Source organism: Neodiprion virginianus, chromosome 5, assembly GCF_021901495.1.
Source record: "Neodiprion virginianus isolate iyNeoVirg1 chromosome 5, iyNeoVirg1.1, whole genome shotgun sequence".
Classification (NCBI taxonomy): domain Eukaryota; kingdom Metazoa; phylum Arthropoda; class Insecta; order Hymenoptera; family Diprionidae; genus Neodiprion; species Neodiprion virginianus.
In genome coordinates this window covers 13635268-13661040 of record NC_060881.1, presented here as the reverse complement: position 1 = coordinate 13661040, position 25773 = coordinate 13635268, and the positions used below count along the sequence as shown (strand labels likewise).

Genomic DNA, 25773 nt, shown 5'->3' with positions numbered 1-25773 from the left:
AATCTATCCAGCATACGAAAACACGCCGCGTCCAACCTGCAACAAGCAAAGCATCGTTCCAAGACGTATTACGACCGTACCAAAACAGCCAAAATTCCGAAGCAGGTCAAAAGGTTTATCTACCAATTGAAACCCGATACAAATTCGACGACCACTATAAAGGAGTGTATACGATTGAACGTATAATTGACAATATTAACGCTGAAATTTGGATTACCCCCCGAAAATCTAAAATCGTCTATTTCAATAAATTGAAATTGGCACACTTACCAGACTTATTGACCTAGACCGACGCTTGAACGAATATCAACTTGACCTCTCCAGCTCAGTAGACGCTATCCTCTTCGCCCAAAAAGGTATCGTACACCCTAAAATTCTATGACCAGAACAAATTATTCCCAGCCTTAAACATATCCCTCACCCGCGTCGTACAAAACCCCAAATTCCTACGCGCCATGCCATTCACCACCCGCACCTAAAAATAATACCGTTTCCCGATGACCTGCCTCCTCGCTCTTCGTCGCTGCTCCGGACCCGATTGGAAATTGAAATGACGGATCTAGGCATATCTGAGCTGCGTAAATTGCCCCCCGAGCGAAGCCTTAACGATAGCTTCGAACCACTCGAAGTCTGGCGCTAAGCCCTCCGCTATTAGCAATCATATTCTTTCATTGCCTTATTTTGCCCGTAATAATCTGCAGCCATAATATAATCATCAGCATGTTGCATAAGTTTCGTTTATAATATACACAATATCTATCATATATACCACCACATTTATAAGATGTCATTTAGAAAAACTTTGTTCAAATGTATACTAACCCACTAAACGCGCACTAACATCTAGGCGCTGTATTTCAAGACCTTTCTTTATATTCTGTAAGTGAGTAAGTACGTTTCATGGCATTCCACTTCCTTCCGAACATCCTATTCCGTACCCCCACCGAATGTTCTGTCCCAAGGGGGGGCATGTTACGTCCTTCAGACTTTTTATTCCTTCCCCACGCTCTTAGTTACCTTACGCTCTGTAGTCTACTCTTATCGTTCGCGAGTCAATAGGTTCTCCCGTAACTCGCGGCTAGCTTGCCTTCTACATCCCGCTAAACTAGGCAGATCCATCCTAGCGCTCAAACAAGACACCTATCCCTCTAAACCAAGACCGTACCTTTTTCCTTTGACCGACTCCGTTGCATTGTCTGTTGCGTACCAAGCAGCATGTAGGCTAAATAGACTACAGTTAGCATAATATATTTTGTAAGGTCTTTCAATGATTTCTGTTTATGTCCAAATCTTCACCCGATGGAAGGTCAGATGCGAAACATGCTTTCGTACCTGACCGCCATAAACGAAGGACATAAACCCTTCGTCTGATAAGCTGGCACACTATATCCAACAACTTCTGCTTTTTTAGTCTGCGTGCCAGCTGTCAGCAATATAGTTTTATTATAGAGTGCATCCTCGTTTTGAGGCTACGCACATTTTTTATGTTCTTGGTATGTTCGTCAGATTTTCCATCTGGCAATTTAAATTACCACTCTTTCGTGATCGGTGATCTCCTTCTTGGGTTTTCCAGTCTGCTTGACCAATCATCGGTCTCATAATATTCGAGTAATGAAGTAAGCGTCAACGCCTTCTTCTCCAAGGATCTCGAAATTGTCAATCCCGGAAGCCAGTCTAGCAACAACCACAGAACGAGTAACATCACATCCACTATTTGACTCATTAACTTCTTCATCCTTCTCAATCTTCGGTGTAACAACCATACACGTGAATAAAGCGTTAAGTTTCTCAAAATAAAGCACCACGCAATATTAAGTTGGCGCGCGGGTTCCCGTTTGGCGTGACATCCCCTTTTCTCCACCAAAGGGGTGACGAGACTTACACCCTCGTCAGGTATCGTACCAACGTCGCAAGGAAACGGGACATTGTCTACTCATAAACAATCATACACTTTAAATCGTTTACCTTTCCTTGAAACCGATCCCTTTCTATTCCATTCACTTCCTGCACTGGGAGTAGTAGCACGCGAGTGCATAGTCGACGTGAACGGACCCTATAATAGCCAAACGACACCTTAGCTGGGCGTGGAGTAAACTCTGATTACCGCTCATCGGAGCCTACGCAATCTACCCCGTAACGATGAAAAAAATTGAAGGAATAAAATTTTTAATGAAAAAAAATAAAAAAAATCTAAAAATAATGATAAATGAAATAATAACTAATAATTAGACGATTTTGCACAGTTCATTCAATTTATTTGTATTTCGTGAGAAAAAAAAAAAAGTATCGCGCGGAACTTGAACCCGGGACCGCCAGAGTCGGAGCCGTGAACCTTGCCCACTGGACTGCGCTCGCTTGCTTGGAAATTGTTGTACTTTACCGGTATAATAGGTACGAGTTAAATTTCCGTACGATTTTTCTCGGAAACTATGAGTCGTTGAAAAAAATCCCTGTACTCAGGTACTCAGGGTGAGTCCCTCAACAACATATCTGAAACTCATTCAAATATGTAAGTGACAACCTGTAAGGTCTACTTGTTAGATGATAGCTCGATTCGAGGAAAATATTGAGCTTCCAGCACGGAGGATGTGCCTGACAGTGTGAACGTCAACGATTTCGGCATGACCAATGCTTGCTCATATGACACTTGTCTTTTTATATCCGTTGGCTGAGAAATTTGAGACACAAGTGACCACAAATGATAGTATTATACTCCTGGTATCTTCTATGATTATATTCGACGTTACCGATACCGAGATAGTTCATCAAATCCTTAGGCGGTTGCAAATCACCAAAACTATCGAAATACACAACATCGTCACCATTTTTCTTATACGCAACCCAATGTGTTCTAGGCCCGTTTTCATCATCGAGATTAATAATTGCAGTTTCTCGCTTCTTCGGTTCAGATTCTGGCAAATTAGTCCGCATGAAAACACTACGAAAATGTGAAATCTTCATTTCCTTAGCATATTTGTGTAAATCAATGTTAGTGATAGCTCGGTGTGGTAGCTTCATTAGTTTTTGCCGGACGTGAGTACAGGTCCGTTTCGCTGCGGTTGAAGTTGCAGGTATAATCCCTTGCCTAACGCAATCGCCTTCATTGTTGTATTGTGCCGTTTGGTTTCGTTCAACCGATGTTTGTTGACACTAGCTTCGTTGATGGCTTTAGCTATACCCGCAGCACCACCCACTAGATTCCCAGTAGCTCTTAGACCGGCCAGAATTGGAATGAGAAACGGCAGGATGCCGCCGATTTTATCAGGCATAGGTATAACGCGAGGCATACAAACATTTTTCTCAGTCCACCGCGCGGCCGCACGAGCACCCGCCAATGCCGACTTGATGGTTTTATAACCCGGATGCATTGTTGCCTTTGCAGCGTTAATGATAGATTTGAGATTTATTGCCCTCTTCTGCTGTTTAGTCTTTACGCCCATTGTGAATTTCTTTTTCTGCGCGCCCGCTCTAAGTTTCTTCTTCTGCGCACTAGCTCCAAGTTTTTTCTTCTTCTTCGCAGCCACTTCAAGTATCGAACGCTTCGCAGCTAAGCCCATTCCGAGTTTAGATTTAGCTTTTATGGTGTTGGTGACTCCCCAGGCTACCGCCTTTTCACCCACACTAGCGTCCTTAGCCACGACGCGATTCCAAGCCTTTCCAGCGAGCACTTTATCGGCAAGATTTCACGCTGCGATATTACGATTCTTTGCGTATGGAATGTCGTGGTCTTTACACGCAGCGTCCAAAGGGTTGATACCTGGATCACCTGGAGCCAACCTCTTGGTTGATTCCGTTCCGGGTCCGCAGTACTGATACCCCGGCACGTGCAATTCAACTGGGAGATGATTAATGATTTTATTTAACAAACCACTACCGCGTTTCTTTCGTGTGCACGTCCTCATAGTCGGGTAACAACTAACGAGACTTCTATAAAAGGTATGATTTATATCCCATCATCTTAGTACTCGTTGTCATGCTAACGAAGCATCATGAGATTTCAAGATCACCCGATAAACTAGCTGTCGCGAATTTCGATCAAATGATTCGACGTGGAAAGAGGAAAGTAGAAAAACAAAATGGAAAATTCTTGCCAAATACCGTGACAGCAATTTTTTGCGGGCCATCGAATTGTGGTAAAACTAACGCTCTTCTCTTACCCATCACCCTTGGCAATGGATTGCGTTTCAAAAATGTCTACGTCTATCCGAAATCTTTCATCCAACCAAAGTATCCATTTTTGTAAAAGTTACTAGAACCCGTGCGGGGTGTGGGTTATTTCCCGTTCCGTGAGAACGATGAGGTTGTAAAACCGGAAAATGTTCGCCCCAACTCTGTTATGATTTTCGATGATTTGGCCTGTGAAAAGTAAGACAATAGCAGAGCATACTTCAGCATGGGTGGACATCGCGACATTCAGAGCTTTTATCTAAGTCAAACGTATTCGCGCATTCCAAAACACCTAGTGCGTGACAATGCAAACTTATTGGTGCTATTAGGGCAGGATGGAATGAATCTGAAGCATATCTACAACGCTCATGTGGATACAGACATGACTTATCAGCAATTTAAGGACTTGTGCCTGGCATGCTGGAATGACGGTAATGACAGTTTTACCGTAATTGACAAGGATAGCGAAATCAATGGGGGGAGATGTAGGAAGGGGTTTTACTGCTTTATGAGCATAAACTAACTGAATTTCGTACAGTTATATCGTGGCCATGAAGTCGTCAACATGGAGAGCTCCAAGATTTGAAAGCATAGCGATACATTGAGTAAAATATCTAAAGCTAGCGATATGATTCGTCGGAAGCACAAAATGATCAAGTTGGACATAAACACGGCCAGGCCGAACATTTTATGGGAGAGGTATTCAAGCCTTTAGTAACACCGTTGCAAGAATTGGTGGATACCTCGAAGCAGCAACAGCAGCAGCAGCAGCAGCATATTAAACAGGATATTAAAACGGAACTACTGGATGTCACGATGGAAAAATGAGAAGAAAAAGATGAGTAGAGTACCGGGAACGACGATAAGGAGGATGAGGATATGAACGAGGGGAATTTCATAGATGCGAATGATAAAACACTGAAGTTTGGTGAAATTTCCATTACAAGTACGCCGATGAAGAAAACAACGGATTCCATGGCGCGATATTTGGAAATGTCAGGGACAAACAAAAAGAGGGATTTGGATACCACATACGGTGTTCGAAAGTTGACAAATGGTATAATGATAGGTGATACGCCAATTAATTTCATTGATAATCTGATCAATGTGGGTGATAAAAGTTATGAGAAGACACCAGTATTAGTCAAATTATTGTTTGAAAAATCACCCGATGCATCGATCGTGAATGACGCGGACAAGAATAATTACATAAAAATTGTAACGATAACAAATGCGCATCGAAAACGTTACCAAGCCGATGGTAGCCTTAGAGACAATTTAAAAAGCACAAAGTGTAGAAATTTTATTGCACAACACGTCAGCTCGCCGAAAAAATGAGGTAAAGGCTTACCCGACTATAAGATTGCGCGAAAGGAGGGGCAAGATGTTGATTACGTTTACTGGGATGATCCGAATGAACTTGTAGATCGTCTCCGGCTGCTTATGGCGTCACAGGCTGCAGGTAATACCAGTCTTACCAACGGAATAGTGGCTATTATCGGAGAGTTGCGGGAAGCCGGAATCGTTTATTAGCAGCAGATCAGCATAAAATCGTCATTCGTTCAGTGACTGTCTAACGATGAGCATAGACATGTTCGGACATCATTTGGAACGTGGTGATATAAAATTCGTTCGTGGGCCACCTGGTGTTGGATTCAAAATCACCCCTGACAATCAGTACGATCTGGATGGTGAACGATTATACATATAACATAGCTGATTCGCAGCACCCCACCGATTCTGTTTCCTTAAAAGTTCTCAATACTGCTTTACGGTCTATGGCTGTGGATATTATGGATACTTTTTAATCAAATTTTGGGAGATTCATGCATAATCACAACGAGCAGTTGAAACAACTACGCATAAATAGCAGAATGATTGATATTGCGCTGAGTCGCATCAAACATATTGGGATTTAAGCAACACCGACGCTGGAACAAGCCAGCAGGGAATTTGTATCGATTTAGGATCAAAAGCGGTTGGACAACAATTCGAAAAACTGGAAGATAAAGAGTTGGGAACAATGAAGGCGGTAATAGCTGCTGAACTTCACAGACCGGCTCGACGCAACTATCCGCGCCGATTCGTAGATATGCGTGGACTGGATGAGACCTGGCAAGCTGATCTCGTCGATATGACCGCATACAGTTCACACAACACGGGATACAAATACCTGCTCACAATCATTGACATGTTTTCCAAGTATGCGTGGGCGGTGGCTATAAAATCCAAGAATGGGAAAGATGTGACTGCTGCCATGAAAACGGTACTGATGCCGAACCGCATACCTAAACATCTACGCGTCGATCAGGGCAAAGAATTTTACAACAGTGAATTCAAGGCTCTCACAAGACAGCACAATATCAACATGTATTCGACATTTAGCATTCTGAAGGCTTCGATATGCGAACGTTTCAACCGAACGTTGAAAAATGAAATGTCGAAGCGGTTTACTCTCCGAGGATTTCAGAAGTGGATTGATATTTTGAGCGATTTGATGAAATCCTACAACAATACGAAGCATCGCACGATACTGATGACGCTGGTGAATTTCAACGTGGACGACAAAAACCAGCTGTATCGTAGCGTGAACAAGCCTCGGCAAATCAAACGAAGTGATGGGCGCGGAAATTCAGTGTGAGCAATCGAGTTTGAATCAGCAAGTACAAAATTGTATTCGAAAAAGGCTATACACCCAATTGGACGACTGAAATATTCACTGTGAGTGAGGTGAAAAATTCCAATCAACCCACCTACAAACTTACCGATTATCAAGATCACCCCATCCAAGGAGGCTTCTACGAGGAGGAGCTCAGTAAAGTAAAATACCCCGATGGCTACCTGGTGGAGAAAATATTGCGCGAACGGGGAAATTAGCTCTATATGAAATGGTTGAGATTCGATAGTACGCACAATAGTTGGATAAATAAAGCAGACATGTAATGTAATTTGTATGTATTGTAACGTGGCATTTCGGATGCGCGTTTTAAACGGCTCCCCGAACCCTAGATGGGACTCAAAATTAGGGATCCCGCGGATCAGACCGCTAATCCTTCTGAAAAAGAGCGCCAGGGCAAAGGTCACGCATCCGATACTCCGAGAGAGGACAATTTTCGCGACACGCGAGGCCACGGAAAGAGCGTCAACGTAGAGCTCTGCCGCGAGGGAACCCAAGGCGGAAGAGACTCCCGTTGGTGGCCAGCCAGCCGTAGCCTCCCCTCACCACGCTGACGTCAGGCAACCTCGCAAAGTCGTCACCACGCCACTGTTCAACTACGGGATATCGGCGACTGGACCGCCAATCAGCACCCGGCAACAGCGAGAGTTAACAATAGCGATAAGTTAGGCTATAAAAATTTCGTAAAGAGAACACCAATTAGAGCGGAAGTTTTTTTTCCACGACGGATAGCGCCTGTGTTCGAGGCATGTTCGAATTGCGGCTCCGATTAGCAAAGCTCGTCACTTGAGTCCTGGCGACAGATCGAGACAGTCAAGTTCCGAAAAAGAGAGAAGGAAAAGATTTTAGTAGTGCGTGTCAAGGCTGAAACTGGGGTTGGAGACTTTTTGATGTGGTTGCGAAGTGGTATGCGCTATCAATTCTTTGCGAACGCGTTTCGAGTGCAATTTAGAGCGGCGCATCGGTAAACGGTTGGTCAATCCCTTGTTGAGTTAGAATGGCACTCGAAATTTGTTTTCCGATCTCCTTGTTGATGGCCGTAGCCTGAGTTTTCGCGATAACGCGTATAGTCAATTTGGTTCCTGTAGAGTCTCGCGTGGAGTCACGGTTTCGCGTTGAGTCAATTTCGGCTTGAAATTGAGTGTAGCCAAATTCCGCCGCACAGGGTCTCGTCGAGTTTGCGTATGTAAAAAGTGTCACCTCTGGAGTAGGTCGTGTATCATCGTGCGTAGACGCTCGGATTAGCGAGACGGTTTGCGAACTTTTCGGGAATGGCGATTACGACTTGAGCTCGGATGCGTAATGATACGTTATAATTAGGCACGAATAAGAAGGTTTCTAGATTTATTAATTGGTCGCGGTTAGCGCGTCGAACCAAATTCTGGTTTTAGATTATGAATTATTGTTTATTAGTAAGGTGGCGATAAGCGCACGTAAGCTAAAAAAATTTTCTAGATTCATTAATGATCGCGATTAGCGCGCCGATTTTGATTTTGGTTTAGTTTTTGTCTAGCGGTTTATTGTTAAGTTGGCGATTAGCGCAGTAGTTAGAAGAGGACAAACGCGGTTAGCGCGTCGAGTCAAATTTTGTTTTAGTTTTGAGTTATTGTTATCGTCAAAGCAGCAACTTGCGCATGTAGGCATGAGAAGCTGTCTAGATTTAGTTATTTTTTTTCTTCTTTTGTGTTATTTATTGTTTTTTGTTTAATCTGAGCCTTTGAGTACGTATCGCGAATAGCGAATTATGAATTAGTGTCGTCATTGTTTGGCATTTTGAATCGCGAAGAGCGACTGTTGAATTATTATCTCCCAGTCTGTATTTTGAGTCGCAATGAGCGACGTTTGACCTATTATTTTTTTTTATTTTGTTTTGTTTGTATTATCCTTGGCAAAAAATATATATTAGTTTGAGTCTATCATTGCTTAGTAAAATAACGTGTTGGAATTGCGTATTTTGCATCTCTCTCTCTACCCAAGAATTACCTCTCCCCTCTCCGCGCTCCTGAGCTACCTAGTATATTGCCGAGGTATAGCGCATTTACGATTTCGAGGCGTGTTAATAACGCCAGGCGCCTAAAAAAACTTCGCGATATTGTTTTTGGATCCAGGGTACATCGTGGACGCCAAATTATTGTTCACGCAGTGAGTTCTCGGTCATTTTCTCCGAGTGACCGAGGAGCGGGAAAAATCCACGTCACAGTATTTTCAGAATTACAATAAAATATTAAATTATACAGAATATCTCCACATTCTCTTCCCTTATGGATACATGTGTAACATATCATCAACAACAACGTCGTCGTTGTCGTCGTCGTCGTCGTCGTCGTCGTCGTCGTCGTCGTCGTCGTCGTCGTCGTCGTCGTCGTCGTCGTCGTCGTCGTCGTCGTCCGTTTCCGCCTGATTGTGGATCTTTCGAGGCGTCAAACGCAGATATTTACAACAGTTCTGTTTTGTAGCTATTGGGGAGTTGCGGGAACCCCCCAAGGTACAGTGTCGGTCTGTCCAAGTATCATTCGCCGCTTGTCATCTTGCCAACTCAGAGCCAATTTTTTTTGTATGATCATGCTGACTTCGTGTTTTTTACTGCCTATTAAACACTGGGAAAGGGTCGACTCTTGGTAAGCCATCAGACAGCGCTTGTAATCATCAAACGTGATGCCATTTATTGTTAAATTTTTTACACCCTTGGCACGTTTACTTACTTTTACGCCATTGCCATATTTTTTCCTATCCTCATCCCTAGTAGTAATGTGTACAGCTTTGCTCGCAGCCCCACAAACTCGGTCATACTTTTACCGTTATTCTCATCCTTCAATAACCCTCGTCGTTTCTTATTTTTAAGAGAATCACCATTGATATTGTCGGGCGGATAGTCAGAGGTATCAAACATTGCATTCACATCCCGTTTGATAATATCGTCGATGTTCGATACGTTAAATTGATAAATAAGGCTGTCTGTGTCGGTATACAACAATTTGACCTGTTTGTTCGAAAAGTTGGTTTTTACATAATTGTAGTGAAGATCATAGAGAATGATTTTTGATAGATCTAGAATTGATGTACCTAAGTGAATAGGTTTATCGAAGCAAACTTTCACGCGATCCAATTCGATAATAACTATATCCTCGTTAAATACGGTACAGCTACGTAAGTTTGGTCTGGCAATAAGCGTTCTCGCACCACCTCTTCCCTCACACTTTGTGACCAATTTAACATCTTTGCGATTTTGTACATTCTCCATAGTCTTGCCGAACACCGCGTTATTCATGAGTTTATAAAAGTTTTTCTCAAATTCGTTCCTGGACTGCTTGCGCATGTCGGTGTTGAGCATGATGTAACGCTCGAGCCATGGAGATTGTGCAAACTATAAAACTCTGTGTACTTTCGTTAATTTCATGCCTGAACTTAAACATTGCTTCAAATTTCTATACTGTAGGATATATCTTATTTTGGGGTGAAGGGTGGTCGCGAGTTTGGCGATATTACTACCTGGCTACGGACTGAGAGGTAAGTCTTTGTGATCCTCGTGAAGTTCTACAGCGTAGTCCAAATCTACCTTCAGAAAGTAACCGGTTGGTGACTCGTCTGTATGGTTTCCTATATCGACATGCTCATACTCCCACTTGAACGAGCCGATTGGTAAATGCACGCTCATAGCTGCACCGTACCGATTATTCACATCAAAATACATGAGGTATGACTCCGATTTGTTTGGATCAAAATCTTCACCCATGAATCTATTATTGGCCCGAGCATGGCGGTTAGAGTACTGCGCTACGCCGCCTCGAATGGCTCTTTCAATGAATAATATCATTTCTGTGACGTCTAAAAGTTGTAAATTCACTCCCGTGTATTTGAGCATCGCGTCAAAGGCAAGTCCCGGCGCTGTGTAGTAGTGCAACGAATCTAAATCATATGTTTTGAAGCAGCTAGCGCGGAAATTTTCAAAAATATCTGCGAGCGAAAGAACATCCGTCTTCAAATGTAACTCCGAATACGCACCTAATGTCTCTAAATTAAATTCATTCCAAACAGTTTCCGCGTGCTCGTAATCAGCATCTCAAATATTCGAATCGGTGAGTTGAGAGTAGAAATGCTTCTTTGCGGGTAGCTGAGTTTCATCAAGCTTCTCCCAATAATCAACGTATTCATAGGGAAAACCGCCTTTGCGAGTTATCAAACTGAACTGAGTCGGATTATTGTCGAATTTACGTGTTATATGTTTATCGGCATCGGCGAAATATGACGAGAGTTTATCGATGCTGCTGGCCATAAGACGAAAGGAATCGATAATTCTAAAGCTCATCATCGACCCTTTGATCCGCATCGTGATGGATATATATTGCTCCCTATTCATAAGTAGCAGATCAGTCTCGCCTTTAACAGTTGAAGCAAGAGATTTTATTAAAAAGTGAGAATCGCAACCGGTTAAATTGTGAAAAACTATGGGAATTGTTATGGAGACTTTGAAATTTAAATTACACCGATTATGAGCACGACCGCGATATTTACCCGTGAAGTGACAGTGATCGTGACATTTTTTCTCCTCAGGGGTGAACGGCTTTTCGCAAATATAACAATTCTTTGCACGCATGTGACGATCGCGTTGCTCTTGGGTGAGAAACTTTATCGTAATTATGTTTTTGATGCGTGAGTCTATTTGAATCGATAAATCCTTGAGCCGTCGGACAAACCAATCTATATAATCGGCATCGCGTCTACCGTGGAACTCTGATAAAGTTTCGTCGTACGAACAATGTTCGTAGTATGGTACACTGTGCGGGATATGCTTTTGAATATCTTGTGTTTTACGGTTTGAGACGTGATTCTGGAATTCATTAAGCGGTACAGACTCTAATATACATTTAAGATCGGCGTAAAGGACAAACGGGGCGGTACTTTTGTTTTGAAAATTTGAAAATGTTAAATCTCTAGACTTGGGAAATTCCATGTGCACTTTATTTAACATAATGCAATCTTGTCGATGGTTGTCGTAGGTGTGTTTCACCGTAAAGTGACACAAGCATCTGTCACATGAAAATGTTTTGTGTTCATTAACAGACAATTGTTTACTCACTAAACGAGAAAGATCTTAAATCCAAGCAAAGTGGGATCCCGGTGCAAACTCGCCAGTCATCTCGTCTTTCGGATTACTCTCTACCATTAGAAGATGAATCGTGTTAATGTTCGCGGTACTCAAATTTTTACTCAAATAAATTGGCACGATGACGCTTTTCTCAGCTGTAGCATGGGCTGAGACGGTTTCAGATTTTACCCCATATACATTGATTTGCAAATTATTCAATCTCTTAAGCTTTTTCACATCATGTAGAGTAGCAGGGAATTTGATATCTGTACAGTCCAACTCGGAAATATAGTAACGATAATGAATAGTCCTCCCAGCGTTGGCGTAGACTGGGTGGAGCGCTGCTGTGACGGACCAGAGAAGGCATCTTGCATCCTCGATTTTCACGTTCACCACCGCTCTCTTCTGCTGAATATACTTGGTCAACTCGACAAATGTTGAAGCCCCCGCGGCGAAGGGTAACAGAAAAGTGCAGCTCATCCAACAAATTGTGCACATTCTTCATCATCTTGACGAGATTGGAGTATGTTTCGGAGCCCATGACTTCGATGTTGATATAAGCAGAACTTTGTAGAACTTTTCACTTGCACGTATCGTAGAAGACTGACGAGTATTCGGATGCATGGAGTTAATATATCCATAGATCGCACGAATTTGGGTGTGGCGGTGGGGGCTGGTGGGAGGTCCAAGCTTTGTACCACCTCCAGTCATCAGGGAATAAAAAAAATTTGATAGCGAACAAGTTTGAACCTGCACACCCCATCCCTAATCGGCGTAACGCCTGTGATGGGAAAAAAAATCGGTCAACGAAAAGCAGGTAGTGGGCGGTGTTTGATGGAGGAAAAATCTTGTTTTGCCAACTCTTGACCGGATGATTTGCGCACATACCGTTTTTGGGGTTTACGACTGTTTATGGCAAATAGGTCCGAGCCTGCAAACCTCCAACCCCCATTAGCGTGGGACTCGCAACGAGAAAAAAATTGGTCAACGAAAAAGCAGGTAGTGGGCAGCGATTGACGGGAGAAAAATCAAAATGGCTGCCCATCTGACTAGGCAAAAATCAAAAACCTGCACACCCAACCCTAATTAACGCGTGGCATGTGATGGGAAAAAAATCGGTCAACGCAACAGCAGGTAGTGGGCAGCGTTTGACGGGGGAAAAATCAAAACGGCTGCTTATCTAACTAAGCAATAATCAAAATCGCTGCCCATCTCACTAGGAAAAAATTTCACTGTCAAACTGTCTGTCGATGAAATCGGGCAAAAATACAGGTGGCGCCATCTATGGTAACAGTCGGTAACAATATCGCGGGTAAGGCTTACCATCGCGGTGGTGACATACCGACTGTCGGTAAGGTAGGAATCTGGATACAAGTAGTAGTAGTAGTAGTAGTATCCTAACTACTGAGATTTCTGTGTGTGATTCCTCGAATTCTTGAATATTGTAACTGATTGATTCTGTCGTTTATGGATAACTTCCTCGTAAATTGTCTCTTGTACTTTACCGTTAACTCTAGTCTTAGGTCTACGATACCGATTTTTGTAAAATATTAATGAATGTCAATCTTTCATACTGGTCAGAATCTATAGCAAATTTATATTATTCTTCCGTTACTATCTCCCGAGCTATCTTCATTTTGTTTTCTATCGATTACAATAAAGTTTTCACTCTCGTTTTCAAGTAACAGAATAATAATTCGCGTAGCATCATCCTTTGCTACTTGGATAATATCACATCGCCCAATGACGTGTAGTTTTCAGTAAATTCTTGCATTATATCGCTTTTTCCGACCTACATTCATATTTCGCTGTTAACTATCGTCTTTCATTTCAATGCTACCGTTTGATTCAATTCTATCGAAATTTCTGTGGACGACTATTGCCTGTTTTATTAACTTCCACTATCGTTGCCACTTAATTTGTCTATCTTTAACCTGTAACCTACTTGACAATATATAACTGATTGACCTGTCCATTTTCCTTGACTTGAGTTCATCCTTCATTTCTTTATTTTCTTTATTTCTTTAATTATTGTCAGCTGCCTTGAATACCGCCATTCTACCAGTTCGTGTGAATACCTGAGCCTAGCCAGCCGTACAATGAGTTCTCTAGTTATTTTCCGTATTGTTTCGTATTGTTTTTTTTTTTTTTGATTTTGAGTAAGTGGAGAATCGCGCCAAAGTGTCAACGGTAAGTCCTCATCTGCGGGTAACAGAATTTAGCGTTACACTGTGAAGTATAGTTTAGATGATATCGCAAAAACATTGGTTGTACTGAAAAAAAAATATCCATTGAATTATTTTGATGAATACGAAGTCCCACAAGCCTACGATTCCAAGTTGGAAGTAAATGATAAAAAAAAAAAATTACTTGTAATCAATGTGCAATCGTATATTGATACTATTCGAATTTAATGATTTTCATGACAATATAATTGGATAAATCATATTGATAACTTTAGGGAAGAAGTTTGTGACCAGGAGGTAGATTGAAGATGAGAGTTCGTCGAAACTACCCTATAAAATTCATCAATGATATCAAAAAGTATAGAATAGAAAAAATGTACAACTCGATTGATTGGAATGTAGACTCCAACAATCCAACTGATGTTAATGATAAATTTAAAAACTCTATCTCTATACCGTATATAGAAAATCTATCTAGCCAAATCAAAAAAATTCTTAATGACGAGGGAATTGAAATTACTTTTAGAATATCTAATACTACCAAACTGTCTCTGTTTTCTCATCTGAAATCTGTTACTCCTAATTTAGAGAAAATTAACTGTGTATATAAAATACCATGTCGAGACTGTAGCATGAGTTATATTGGACAAACGTCACAACACCTAAAAAACAGAATCTCTGGTCATCGTTCTAATATTAAATGCCATGTCACAGACAGATGCGCTTTAGCAGATCATTCTTTGACCCTGGGTCACAATTTCGACTTCAACAACTCTATAACCCTAGCTACAGAACCGAATTGGTATAAACGTATCATCAAAGAAATGATCCATATCTTTAAGAACAAAAGGAACTCTGTTAACAAACGTACAGATATTGAACATCTTAGCCACCTATACTCTAACATTCTCTAGTTTACATTATCGTGTTTTCAAATCATTGGCGCCCCTCACTCCGATTGGTCACTGCCTTTGTACTCCGTGACTTTCGAACATAGATCAAGTTCACACGTGATCAACATAGATTTACGGATCGATTCCCGCTAACCTTCACTTCCATCCGAAATGCTGTACAACTAACAACACCTAAGCATGTACTGGTCGTCATTTTTTGTGAGTAATCTTTTCAAAATTAATTGATCTTTTCCCAATTCCATTTCCTAAATTATTAATAAGCATTTTCTGACATATTTGTATTGCTCATCAACCAATTTTTTCCTCTGATTAACCTATTTTCAAATTTTGACACTTAACCTAAAACTGTCATTCTGACAGTTTCTTGAAACTGTTTAATTTTCACCTAATTTTGTACAACAACAAATATTGTTTTTAAACATATTCCTTGCTTTCAATTCAGATCTGTTATGCTGAAGCATCCTATTTTTGTTAATTATTATAGAATTTATTCCTGAGGATGGTCGGCAGGGCCCGGCCGAAACGTCGACTCTTTTTATATTCACGTCCTTCAAAGTATTAAATTCTTCTTCTTCCTGACCGGAATTTCGACGAACTCTCATCTTCATATTGATAACGATCAAAAAAAAAAAAAATTTATTCGTATAAAAATTTCATGTGAATTTATTCAATCACATCAGTATTTAAAATAATCCTTCCGTATTAGCGAATAAATTAAAATTGACTGAAAAAAAAGAAATACAAAATAAAAAAAAACAACGTATGAATTACTAATTTTTTCACCTAAAATATGTTCTATCTAACGATTTTAACGATGGCTATTATTATTCTGAAACAAATCGTTCTGTTTGCTGATACATAGTTTACATAGTTTTATACAATGATGATATAACATGATGCGTAAAATTTTTTGCCAATTGTTCTAAATTTTCACTATACTGTATATTATTCATCAAGATCAACAGTCTTTTTGGTGATTTGGGTAATAAATCAGTGTCAACATGAATATTAAAATTATATCAGGTTTTTTAGAGAATTATAAATTTCCAAAGTTATAATTAACCTATCTGAAACTTCCTCATATTTAAGGCAGTAGTCTGCTTTACAGGCTTCAAAAAATCGATTTTTCGTTTTTGTCTTAAATCTATTCCAAAACTGTCCAAGAATATGTGGTCAAAATTTTAGAGGCCAATTCGACATATTTTCGAAGCTAGATCAGTTTTAGTGGCCAGCGTCGAGCAGGTGCGAATGCTCGGGCAGACCCGAGCGCGCGCGCTCCGCCCCTTCGTGTATTCTATTGTTTGACTATACTCGTATATACCTGAAACGATTGAACGGTCCTTTGAAATATTATTTGGAGGTTCTAGAAGGTCTGTGTTGAGTAGTTGTTGGGATAACGATATACAATATAACGGTAAACTATAGCTCTCGGAATCGGCTTCTACACTGCTATTTGTAGCGTCAGCTTTCAGTTTCATTTTTGATTTTGCCGAGCGCACATCGAAATGTCAAGCTACCCGAAAGGTGATCGATGTAAAAGACAGCGTGCTGCGGAACCGCGAAAGCGAAAATTTCACGGCAATCGTTTTACCAGTGTATCATCGGACGACGGACACACGAGTCGCAGTGAGCAAAAGTTGAAGGCAGCAAGCAGCGATGATATCATTATTCATTCATCGCACTGCTACCGCATTATTGAATTCATATCGGTGTTTCTCGCTCTTTCGGAAATCGCAATTTGCAGATCATGCAAACAAAAATTAACGTTTGCAGAAAGCGGTCATCGAGGCCTAGGATTTAAAATTGTTGTTCAGTGTATGTGTGGTCGACGCGAAATCCAGTCAGGACCATTTATAAATACCGGCTACGAAATCAACAGACGGATTGTTTTTGTTATGAGGCTTCTTGGTATCGGACGAGAAGGAATAAACGTGTTCTGCGGCCCTATGGATATTTCTGCAGGTTTTACAAAATCTACTTATCAACAAATCGTTGAGCATTTGTACGCAGCGTCGAAGACACTGTTCGAGAGTACCTGCGAAAAAGCCGTCACGGAAGAGAAAGAAAAAAACGTTGAACATGGAAGACCTGCGAATCATTTGAAGGTTTCGGGCGATGGATCATGGAAAAAGCGCGGTTATACTTCTTTGTACGGTGTCACAACGCTCATCGGATACTACAGTGGCAAAGTAATCGATCTCACTGTAAAAAGTGGTTATTGTCATTCGTGTACCATACATAAAAATAGTTTGGATGAAGATGCATTTGAGGAGTGGTATGAGGATCATAAAGAATCATGCTCCTCAGATCATACAGGTTCGTCTGGGAAGATGGAGGTAGATTCCATAACAGAGATGTTTTCGAGATCCGTCGAGAAATTCGGAGTTATGTACAGTAATTATATCGGCGATGGCGACTCCAAAACTTTTACTGGAATCTTAAATAGCAATCCTTACGGGGACGAGTGCACAGTGACGAAAAACGGCTATAAAATCGTCGAAATAGCAGCAAATATGGCTACAGGCATTTTCAACGAAGGTTATTCAGCTGTGCTTTCTACGATGCAGCTCCTCGATATTGTCATCGGGCAGCAATGCAAAAATTTTGCTGACACCGTCGATGCTGAGCGCATAACGCGGGAGAACCGGGGCGCATCACTTTCCAGCAAGGAGGCTCGTACAGCTCGAAGATCGGAAAGCCTCCGTCAAAACGAGTTTTTTGAAGAAGAGCAAGGATTATTGTATGGCCCGGGGATAGCCGATTAAACATCTAATTAGTGTAAGTATCCAAAAACTTACATTTTTTTGGACCGAAAACTTTACAGCCCGTTTTCTCGAGTTTTCATTTTCACAAGTTTTGGAAAACGGTGCCGGCGATAGTAAAAACAATATATGTCCGATCGAAAAAAACCAAAGTGATCTAGCTTCAGTATTGAATTATCTTCTATTTGAACTAAAAAAGTTGGACAAAAGTACTATTTAAATTACTTGTTTTGCAACTTAAAGTGAATTTTTTTTTCAAACTTCGAAAAAATTTGGAATTTCGTCATTTCTTCGGTATTTTTTTAGTTCATATAGAAAAGGAACTTATGAAAACTAAATTTCAATAATTTGTAATAATAAAAATTGTTTTTTAAAGCTTGAATATAATATACTATCGTCTCAAAATTTCGTTTACCGCAATCATTTCCTTCCCTTTTAAAAAAATTGTTGAAAAAACGCTTTTTTTTCGGCTCCTAAAGCAGACTACTGCCTTAATTTAACCTGAATTGTGCTGATATTCGAGTCGACCTCAATTGTACTAGTATTCGAGTCAACCCGAAACGTGCTGGTATTCAAGTCGACCCGAAATGTGCTCTTTTTTCTCCGGAATCTGAAACGTGCGCTTTTTTACCCGTATTTTGAAATGTGCTCTTTTCACCCGGAATCTGAAACGTGTTCTTTTTCACCCGGAATTCAAAACGTGCTCTCATTTGTATCGGGCGTCGTAGAGATTTCAGTCACATCTGGCAAAGGATGTATTGTAACAGAGCAGCTATAACGATCAGTGAACCCGCAGTCAGTGAGGTAGGATGCGTTGATATGATAGATCTGACTTGCCGGTGAAGTAAAAATCATTGGTCCAACAAAGCCTACGCGGCCGGCAAGTATCTGAAATTTGGGATTATTTTCCGGAGAGTCGATTCAGCTGCGGAAAAAGTGCCAAATCTTTGTCATGTTTGTATATAAGTTGGTTGGAATGCTGTACATTTTTACTTAACTTTATTACCAAGCTTGCAGTATATTTGCCAAACAGTCAAGCGGCGATTTTTCTACTATCTAACGGCTTATGCCAACCGTAAATACATCACTATTCTTGAATTTTCTTAAATTTAGATGGCATGAAAGCAAACTAACGAAATAAACTTTTTCCGTTCACTCAATAATAACACATCAGAAATTCATATGATATAAACACACAAGAGTGAACTAAGAGAATAATTTTCATGAGTGATATGGGGTTAAAAATTACAGAAATTCAGTTTTATCACTAAATCGTAATGGATCAAAATAGTACTCGTGCGATTGCAGCCCTTGTCATCGGCTTGTCCCACCAATTTCGCTCTTGTGTTCTTATGAACACTTGCCTCTGCGCCTCACACCGAAAACTTCACAATTATCTGAAATTACTAATTTTCTACACCTGTAACAAAAGACAATGTTTCACATTTGTTGCGATATGAAGTTGTAATCTTGATTAAACGCGAGAGGGGAGGTTCTTTAAAGAAACGTTGCACACGTTATATAGATGCGTGAAACGCGGACAGAAAATAAACTTTATTATCAATGTACATAGAGTGACTCTAGACGATACACAACGTTGTATCGCGATAGAGGTACACTCGAAGACTGACACCGAGGAAAGCTGATCTGCTAATCCTCGTGACCTATAGACACGCGATCACGGAAGGGTACGTAAATCGCAACATCCTTCCATGAGCGCTAGAGTTCATACCTCACACTCATGTCAAGCACAACAAATACACGCAACAATATTTAAAAAAAAAAGAATCTTCTTGCGCTGAAAACGCATGTATGAGTGATATTTCGAAGACAGGCATTGTGAAAGTCGGAAATCCTTCTTAATCCTGATTTACTTATCAAAATTACATTCTGAAATTAACTCTGTTGTGTCAATATCACAGATACAGATGAATATGTGACAATTTACCTGGGATACTGGTACCTAGGGCCACGAAGACTACTGCAGTGACTGAATCCTTTATGCCTAGGGTACAGCCAAAGTAGGATGCGACATCTCCGATGATTGCTGTCACCAGACCGATGCCAACTATGCTTGTAACAAAGCACAGGTATCCACCAGCGATATCTGAAACACGAGAAAACCTTTTTCTTGTATCACTCAGTTATTTTCTTTTTGTATCGTGGTGAAAACGAGAAAAGTTTCTAAATCAAAAGATCAAGACCTGGAAACATGTAACAATTAGTATGAAAACACGAATTGGTTCACGAGCTTTGTTGATCGTTGTGCCAGAAAAATTTATCGCAGAATAACTCGGGCCATGTCATTTGATGAAGGTTTACGTCAGGGAAATACCCACAAATGATCAGGGTTTCGATCATTTTCATGCGTGGTCTTTTCCACCTTTATAAAGTGTGATGAACAATACTGTAAATCTTTCTTTAATCGGGCCATTTCAAGCGGCGTGTGGTGCACGCACGGTATGCGCATCGACTTTTCGGGATACAGCGCGCAACTGAGCGCAAGAAACTTCTATTCCCCAAACAGCGCAAACGAGGTGCGCGAACCTTCTCGACGTAACGGTTACGCCGTGTTGTGCATCCCCCATCACTCAGCGAAACGCCGCATATGTTTCCGAACGTAAATACAAACACATAAGCGGAGCGCTCACGCGCCTGCTTAGTCATTTCACTTCACGATTTCAACTCGTCAACTATGATCTGCTCAGTGAGAATATTCAGTGTAAGTCCTAGTCAGTGCTTAGCTACAAATGTATGAATTTCTATCCATTCTATACGATACTCGAGACAAAGAATGAAACAAAAATAGCCGTGCTGTTGGTAAGAATTTTATCAATGTTTCGTCCATCATTAAGCATGGGTCTCGCAGTGAAAACTAGATTTTCATACTAGAAGTTATGCACCCACACAACATCTTAATTTCAAGTTATTGGTTTCAGAATAACTTATGAGCGATTGATCAACATCAGTAATACACTATGTTAACGCCTCAAGTAAGCTCGGATTCAACAACAGATTCGACGAGATGTGCATACTGTTCTCGTATGCTTAGCGCATTAAAGGGACAGCGAAAAAGAATAAACGATAATGGAAAATGTTCGGAATACTCTGTAAGAATAGGCAAAGTCTTGAAACTTGGGGATATTCTCTGCGATCATTATAGGTTGATTCTATACAGCAAAAGTAATAGACATAGCACCGAATCATTATCGATATCTGGCTCAAGAGCATCAGGATCACAACAAGCAACAGAGTTTGGTGGATCTCGCCAATGTTCTATGCCAGAAGTTGATGATGAACATTCAGACCTCTATGAGTTGCCAACGCAGACATCTTTACTTTCTTTACACACGTCTCAAAGGACTTCTTCACAACAATCTTCTACAGTGATACCTTCACAAAGTTCCACAAACACTCTATCACAATCGTCTACTGGCGACCCATCATTTGTAGTGCAGGAGCCAGTCAATGTCGAATTGGTAGAACTGCCTTTTCCACGGGTAGTGTCAACTCACAAATACTGTTTTCTTTTTACTCATCATCACCAATCGTCACTGTCCCTTCTGAAGCTCGATTGCAAGCATTCCAGGAAAGAAAGATCTTCATTCCTCAGGGAAATCGTTGTTGCCCAATTCATCTGATGAAAAAAAAATTCTATTCAGATGACCTAGCTGCGTTGAAAATACATGCTGGTAACAGTATGATTAAAGTATCAGACTTGACGTTTTTCCTTAATGACTTGTCGAATGGCCAAGAATTAAAGCATCAAATTAGGGATGGTACTCTATCTGATCAACGTCTGGAAGTATTGACTGGTCTTAGTTACGCAAATCTGAATGAGCTGTCTGGGAAAATGAAATCGATGAGGAATTCCAAGACCCGTAACATTTTGCAAGCATTGGTAGTGTTTCTTTTTAAAATGAGGACTGGGAATTCGAATACTATAATTGCATTTGTACTAGGACTTGATCGTGACCAGCAAGTTTCAGATTATTGTGCAGAAGTCGTAAACTCTTTTAAGAAATATATTTTACCAGAGGGTTTTGAATATTTTAGCGAATCAAGGGATGATCTTGTGGAACATAAAACTTCGGATACAGTTAAGAACCTGTATGAGCTCAAGGACCAATTAGTGCTAATATTTGATGGAACTTACATTCGGCATCAGCAGAGTACGAACAACAACTATCAACGAAAATCGTATTCTGGACAGGAAAAGGTCCCATTATGTAAACCCTTTACTATTTGCACGATGAATGGGTACATTGTTGAGATGGAAGGGCCTTTTTACGCTACTCAAAACGATGCCGAAATAATTAAAATACTGCTAGACAATCCGAATGGTCTTCAACGAATCATGAGGCTAGGTGACATTTGTGTAGTTGATCGAGGATTCCGAGATGTGGTGCAGCAATTAGAAAAGAGAAAATATAAAGTACTCATGCCAGCATTAAAAGGATAACGTAGTCAGCTTACAACTGAAGAGTCGGACAACTCTCGATGGGTCACAAAAGTTCGTTGGGTGGTCGAAACAGTTCACGGCATCCTTGACCAGAAATATAAGCTAATTCATCACTCTTTAGATAATAAACTTCTCCCAAAATCACTCTTCAGGATTGCTTGCTATCTGAATAATATCTTTGGAAAGAGGTTGAATTCTGATGTTGGCATCAGGGATGATATTATTGAGCAAATGAAGTCTAGGCGTGATAGCGAGAATTCATTGGCACAAGAGGCAGAGTTGGAGCGTTGGAATCGCCGAAAAACGCAATTTCAACAATTAGCATCAGCTGATTTGCTTGATTGCCCGGAGCTGACCGAAAAGGAATTGAAGATACTCTTCACTGGTTCATACCAGCTATCTCAAGTAGTATCTTACCTTGCTGAAATGATGGACGAGGATGAAAATATTGCACTCAATTATTTGAAGAGATTAGAAGATGCAAATCACGCAATCGTTCAAGTTCTTGCGAGGTCGAGACACATTAATAGCAAAACTTATAAATGCTACAGCGATTATACTCGTGATTCCGAAGGATCTTCTGGAATTCGCCGTTATGCTTGTGATTGTCCAAATGGCAAACGAACCGTTGGTTGCTGTTCACACATTGCTGCGATCGTTTATTATCTATCTAATGCTCGATATCTATCGAAAATCATAAGACCATCTGAAATCCTCACAGGACTTTTTGATGTAGAAGAGGTCAATGCCGTAATCAACAGTGATAGAGATGAAGATTAAATATGTAGCAATATAAATAGTAGGAGTTAATGCTTGATCAATGACATTTATGGAAACTCAAATTACACTTATTATACCAATAACGTTTATTAATAAACTCCAATTAGCAATATAATCCTACTGATTACATCTATTTGTTATGTCTCACAACTACTCCAACCATGATCACCCAACAATTAAACCCAAAGAACGATTTATGTATAGATTCTCATCAAAAAATGTGAAATATTGTCGTTTTTCTTTTTTCAATGTGTTGCAGGCCGAATTTTGGGACTTTTTTTTTAATTCGCAGGAAATCAATAATAGAATCACGTCAATTTTTGTCATAATAGTAGCAGAATATATACACTACAAAATATATTTTTTAGAGGAAGATTCGATGATTAATAATAGGCTTTAGCATAAAAAAAGTTGCAAATATTTTTTCCATAAATGTTAACATGTTTTTGATTTTTCAGAATTTTTTCAGATTTTTCGGTCGCCTTTTAGTATTTAATAACCGAAAAAATTGAAAAAACACATTTCTTTATCAGAAAAACCCCTCGAAATCGATGTAGAAAGCTGTAATTTTGCATTAAATTTTTTTTTTAGGTGAGGAACTTGGGAAAAAACCGGTGCCACAAAATTTGGTGGGGGCATATTCATCATTCTTAACCGGCTAGACCTTTTTTTAAATTGAATTTGACTGCAAGTTCAAAAAACAGTGAATTGATTTCGTAGTAATGACACAGCATTTTGCGATGATATAGCTGGTAGCCGGGTCGGTATCCCGCTTAAGAATACAATATATTGTACTGACCAGCTGACCGATACCAATACACCGACAGTTGACTCCGGTACATTAGGACACTGCCGAACAAGACCGGAAATACCAATAATGATCGAGACTAACGAGAACGAACGACGAACGTGGCAATTTGCGACTGCGCTTGACTATCTGGTTTTTGGTATACATAGAGGTGCCCCAGAACGATCGTCACCAATAGGCAGTGAAGCACACCTCTGACAATGAGTCACGCGTATTGTCAAATCTGTTGGATAGCAAACCGCTCCACTGTGTCACTTAAGCTTGGAATATACGAGCCATTCGAATTTGAAAAGATAGAATCTTTACGGCAAAGCGCCTTTGAATAAGAATTCGTAACTCAGAACAATCTTAGACAAAGTGCCATGTTTTATAAACTGTTTATAAAAACTTGAAATGCTCTTACAATAACGCAGGTAAAACTGAGAACAGGAACGGTACCGAAAAATCCTGATTAGAAATTAATGTTGATTTATTCTTTTTCTTAGAATTGTATTGTTACGTCCCAGCCCATAATTACGGCTGTACCCCCTCTGTACCATATTCTGCCGACGTGCAATTACCATAAGAAAGCACATATGCTCGTGCCGTAGCCTTTAAGATCCATAGCGATCTAGACTCAGTTACCATCTTGGTGTGCAATGGTCTCGCACCTACATGCTGCATACAATATACCATACGTTATTTCGCGGGCGAGCTTATATTCATGTAATGTCATACAGTATATATATCGTTTACATTGCTCAACTTCATATCTTCAATTCCAACTATTTAACTGAAATACATACCGTTATTTAGTGAGCCATTGATATTGATGGTCTCCCTGTATCAAAGTCGTCCATGGATTCTTAATGGCCGATTCTGGGATCAATCATTAAGTTTAATGACGTATTCATGATTGAAGCATATTATGGCAATGAAAAATCTAGTGTTGCCAGCAATTTCATGCGATATTTTAGTCAAGAAGCTCAAGATCTGTGTGAAAATGGATTTTTGTTCCAGGATACGCTGTACAGGTGTAGTATAAAGTTCTTTTTACTCGATACTCCGGCAACGTCGTTTGTTTTGAATGGACTGGGTATTCTGATTGCACTGAATGTACAATCGAAGGTACACTTGGGGACAATGAGTCTGAGACGGCTAATGTTTTACACTAGACAGTTACGTTGACAACACAAAGAAACCTACAGCGCCTTAGTCGGCCGAGCGCAAAACGAACTCAACCTCAATAAACATAACATAACTTATGACCATCGAATCTGACCTTAGAAAGGATAATGACTTAATGAATAAATTTCGAATAATAAATTAAGGGAATTATTCAAAATTGGATGGACCGCATGAATCACGAAAGTTGATGTTAATTCGAACAAAAGTCGAAATTAATAAATGAACAGGATTTACCTGGAGTCTGAAAAATTATTATATGTAAAAATGATTGATTTAGAGTGAAGGAATCTCAGCAATTTAACAGGAAAAGTGACGATGTCACTCAATTAAACACAAGTTATTTCCTTCTCGAAGAATACAGACAGGCAAAGGTTTATTTTCAGCAAAAATGAACGAGTTCGCGTAGAGTGCTCAGAAAAATTTGTGATTGTCGAAGTTTAAAACAGAAATGAGGAATAAAGTCCGAAGAGATGAAAAAAGAAATTAAAACTTGAAATTCTACGGTAAGAGGTTTTTATAAAAATACAATTTAATTGGGTAATGCAAGTTAAGTTATGTATGAAAAACAAGATTCTTCATGGATTTTCTACTGCTCCCGCACGGTAGCAGCAAAAGACAGACGCATCGGCCGCACCCTGTCGACGATGTTAAATGTTGCAACGCAAAGGCGATTGAATCGCATTGCACAAAGCTTTTGAGGATACGAAAGGTAATGTAATGACTGTTGACTCTCGATGCTCAATATTTCTTTTTATTCGTTAAAT

The 25773-nt window shown here is 40.2% G+C and overlaps 1 protein-coding gene across 6 annotated transcripts in view; it reads right to left on the bottom strand.

The window, feature by feature from the left end:
* The window catches only part of LOC124305499 (sodium/calcium exchanger 1), a 1112430-nt gene that overhangs the window by 366504 nt on the left and 720153 nt on the right, over positions 1–25773 (bottom strand). For 4 of the 6 annotated variants that reach the window (XM_046765025.1, XM_046765026.1, XM_046765028.1 and 1 more), the window contains one exon: positions 19741–19899. In XM_046765025.1, the coding sequence (XP_046620981.1) occupies positions 19741–19899 (159 nt within the window). Of the gene's footprint in view, positions 1–18814; positions 19213–19740; positions 19917–25773 lie in introns of those variants that run through there. The other 2 variants (XM_046765029.1, XM_046765033.1) reach the window with 2 other exon arrangements.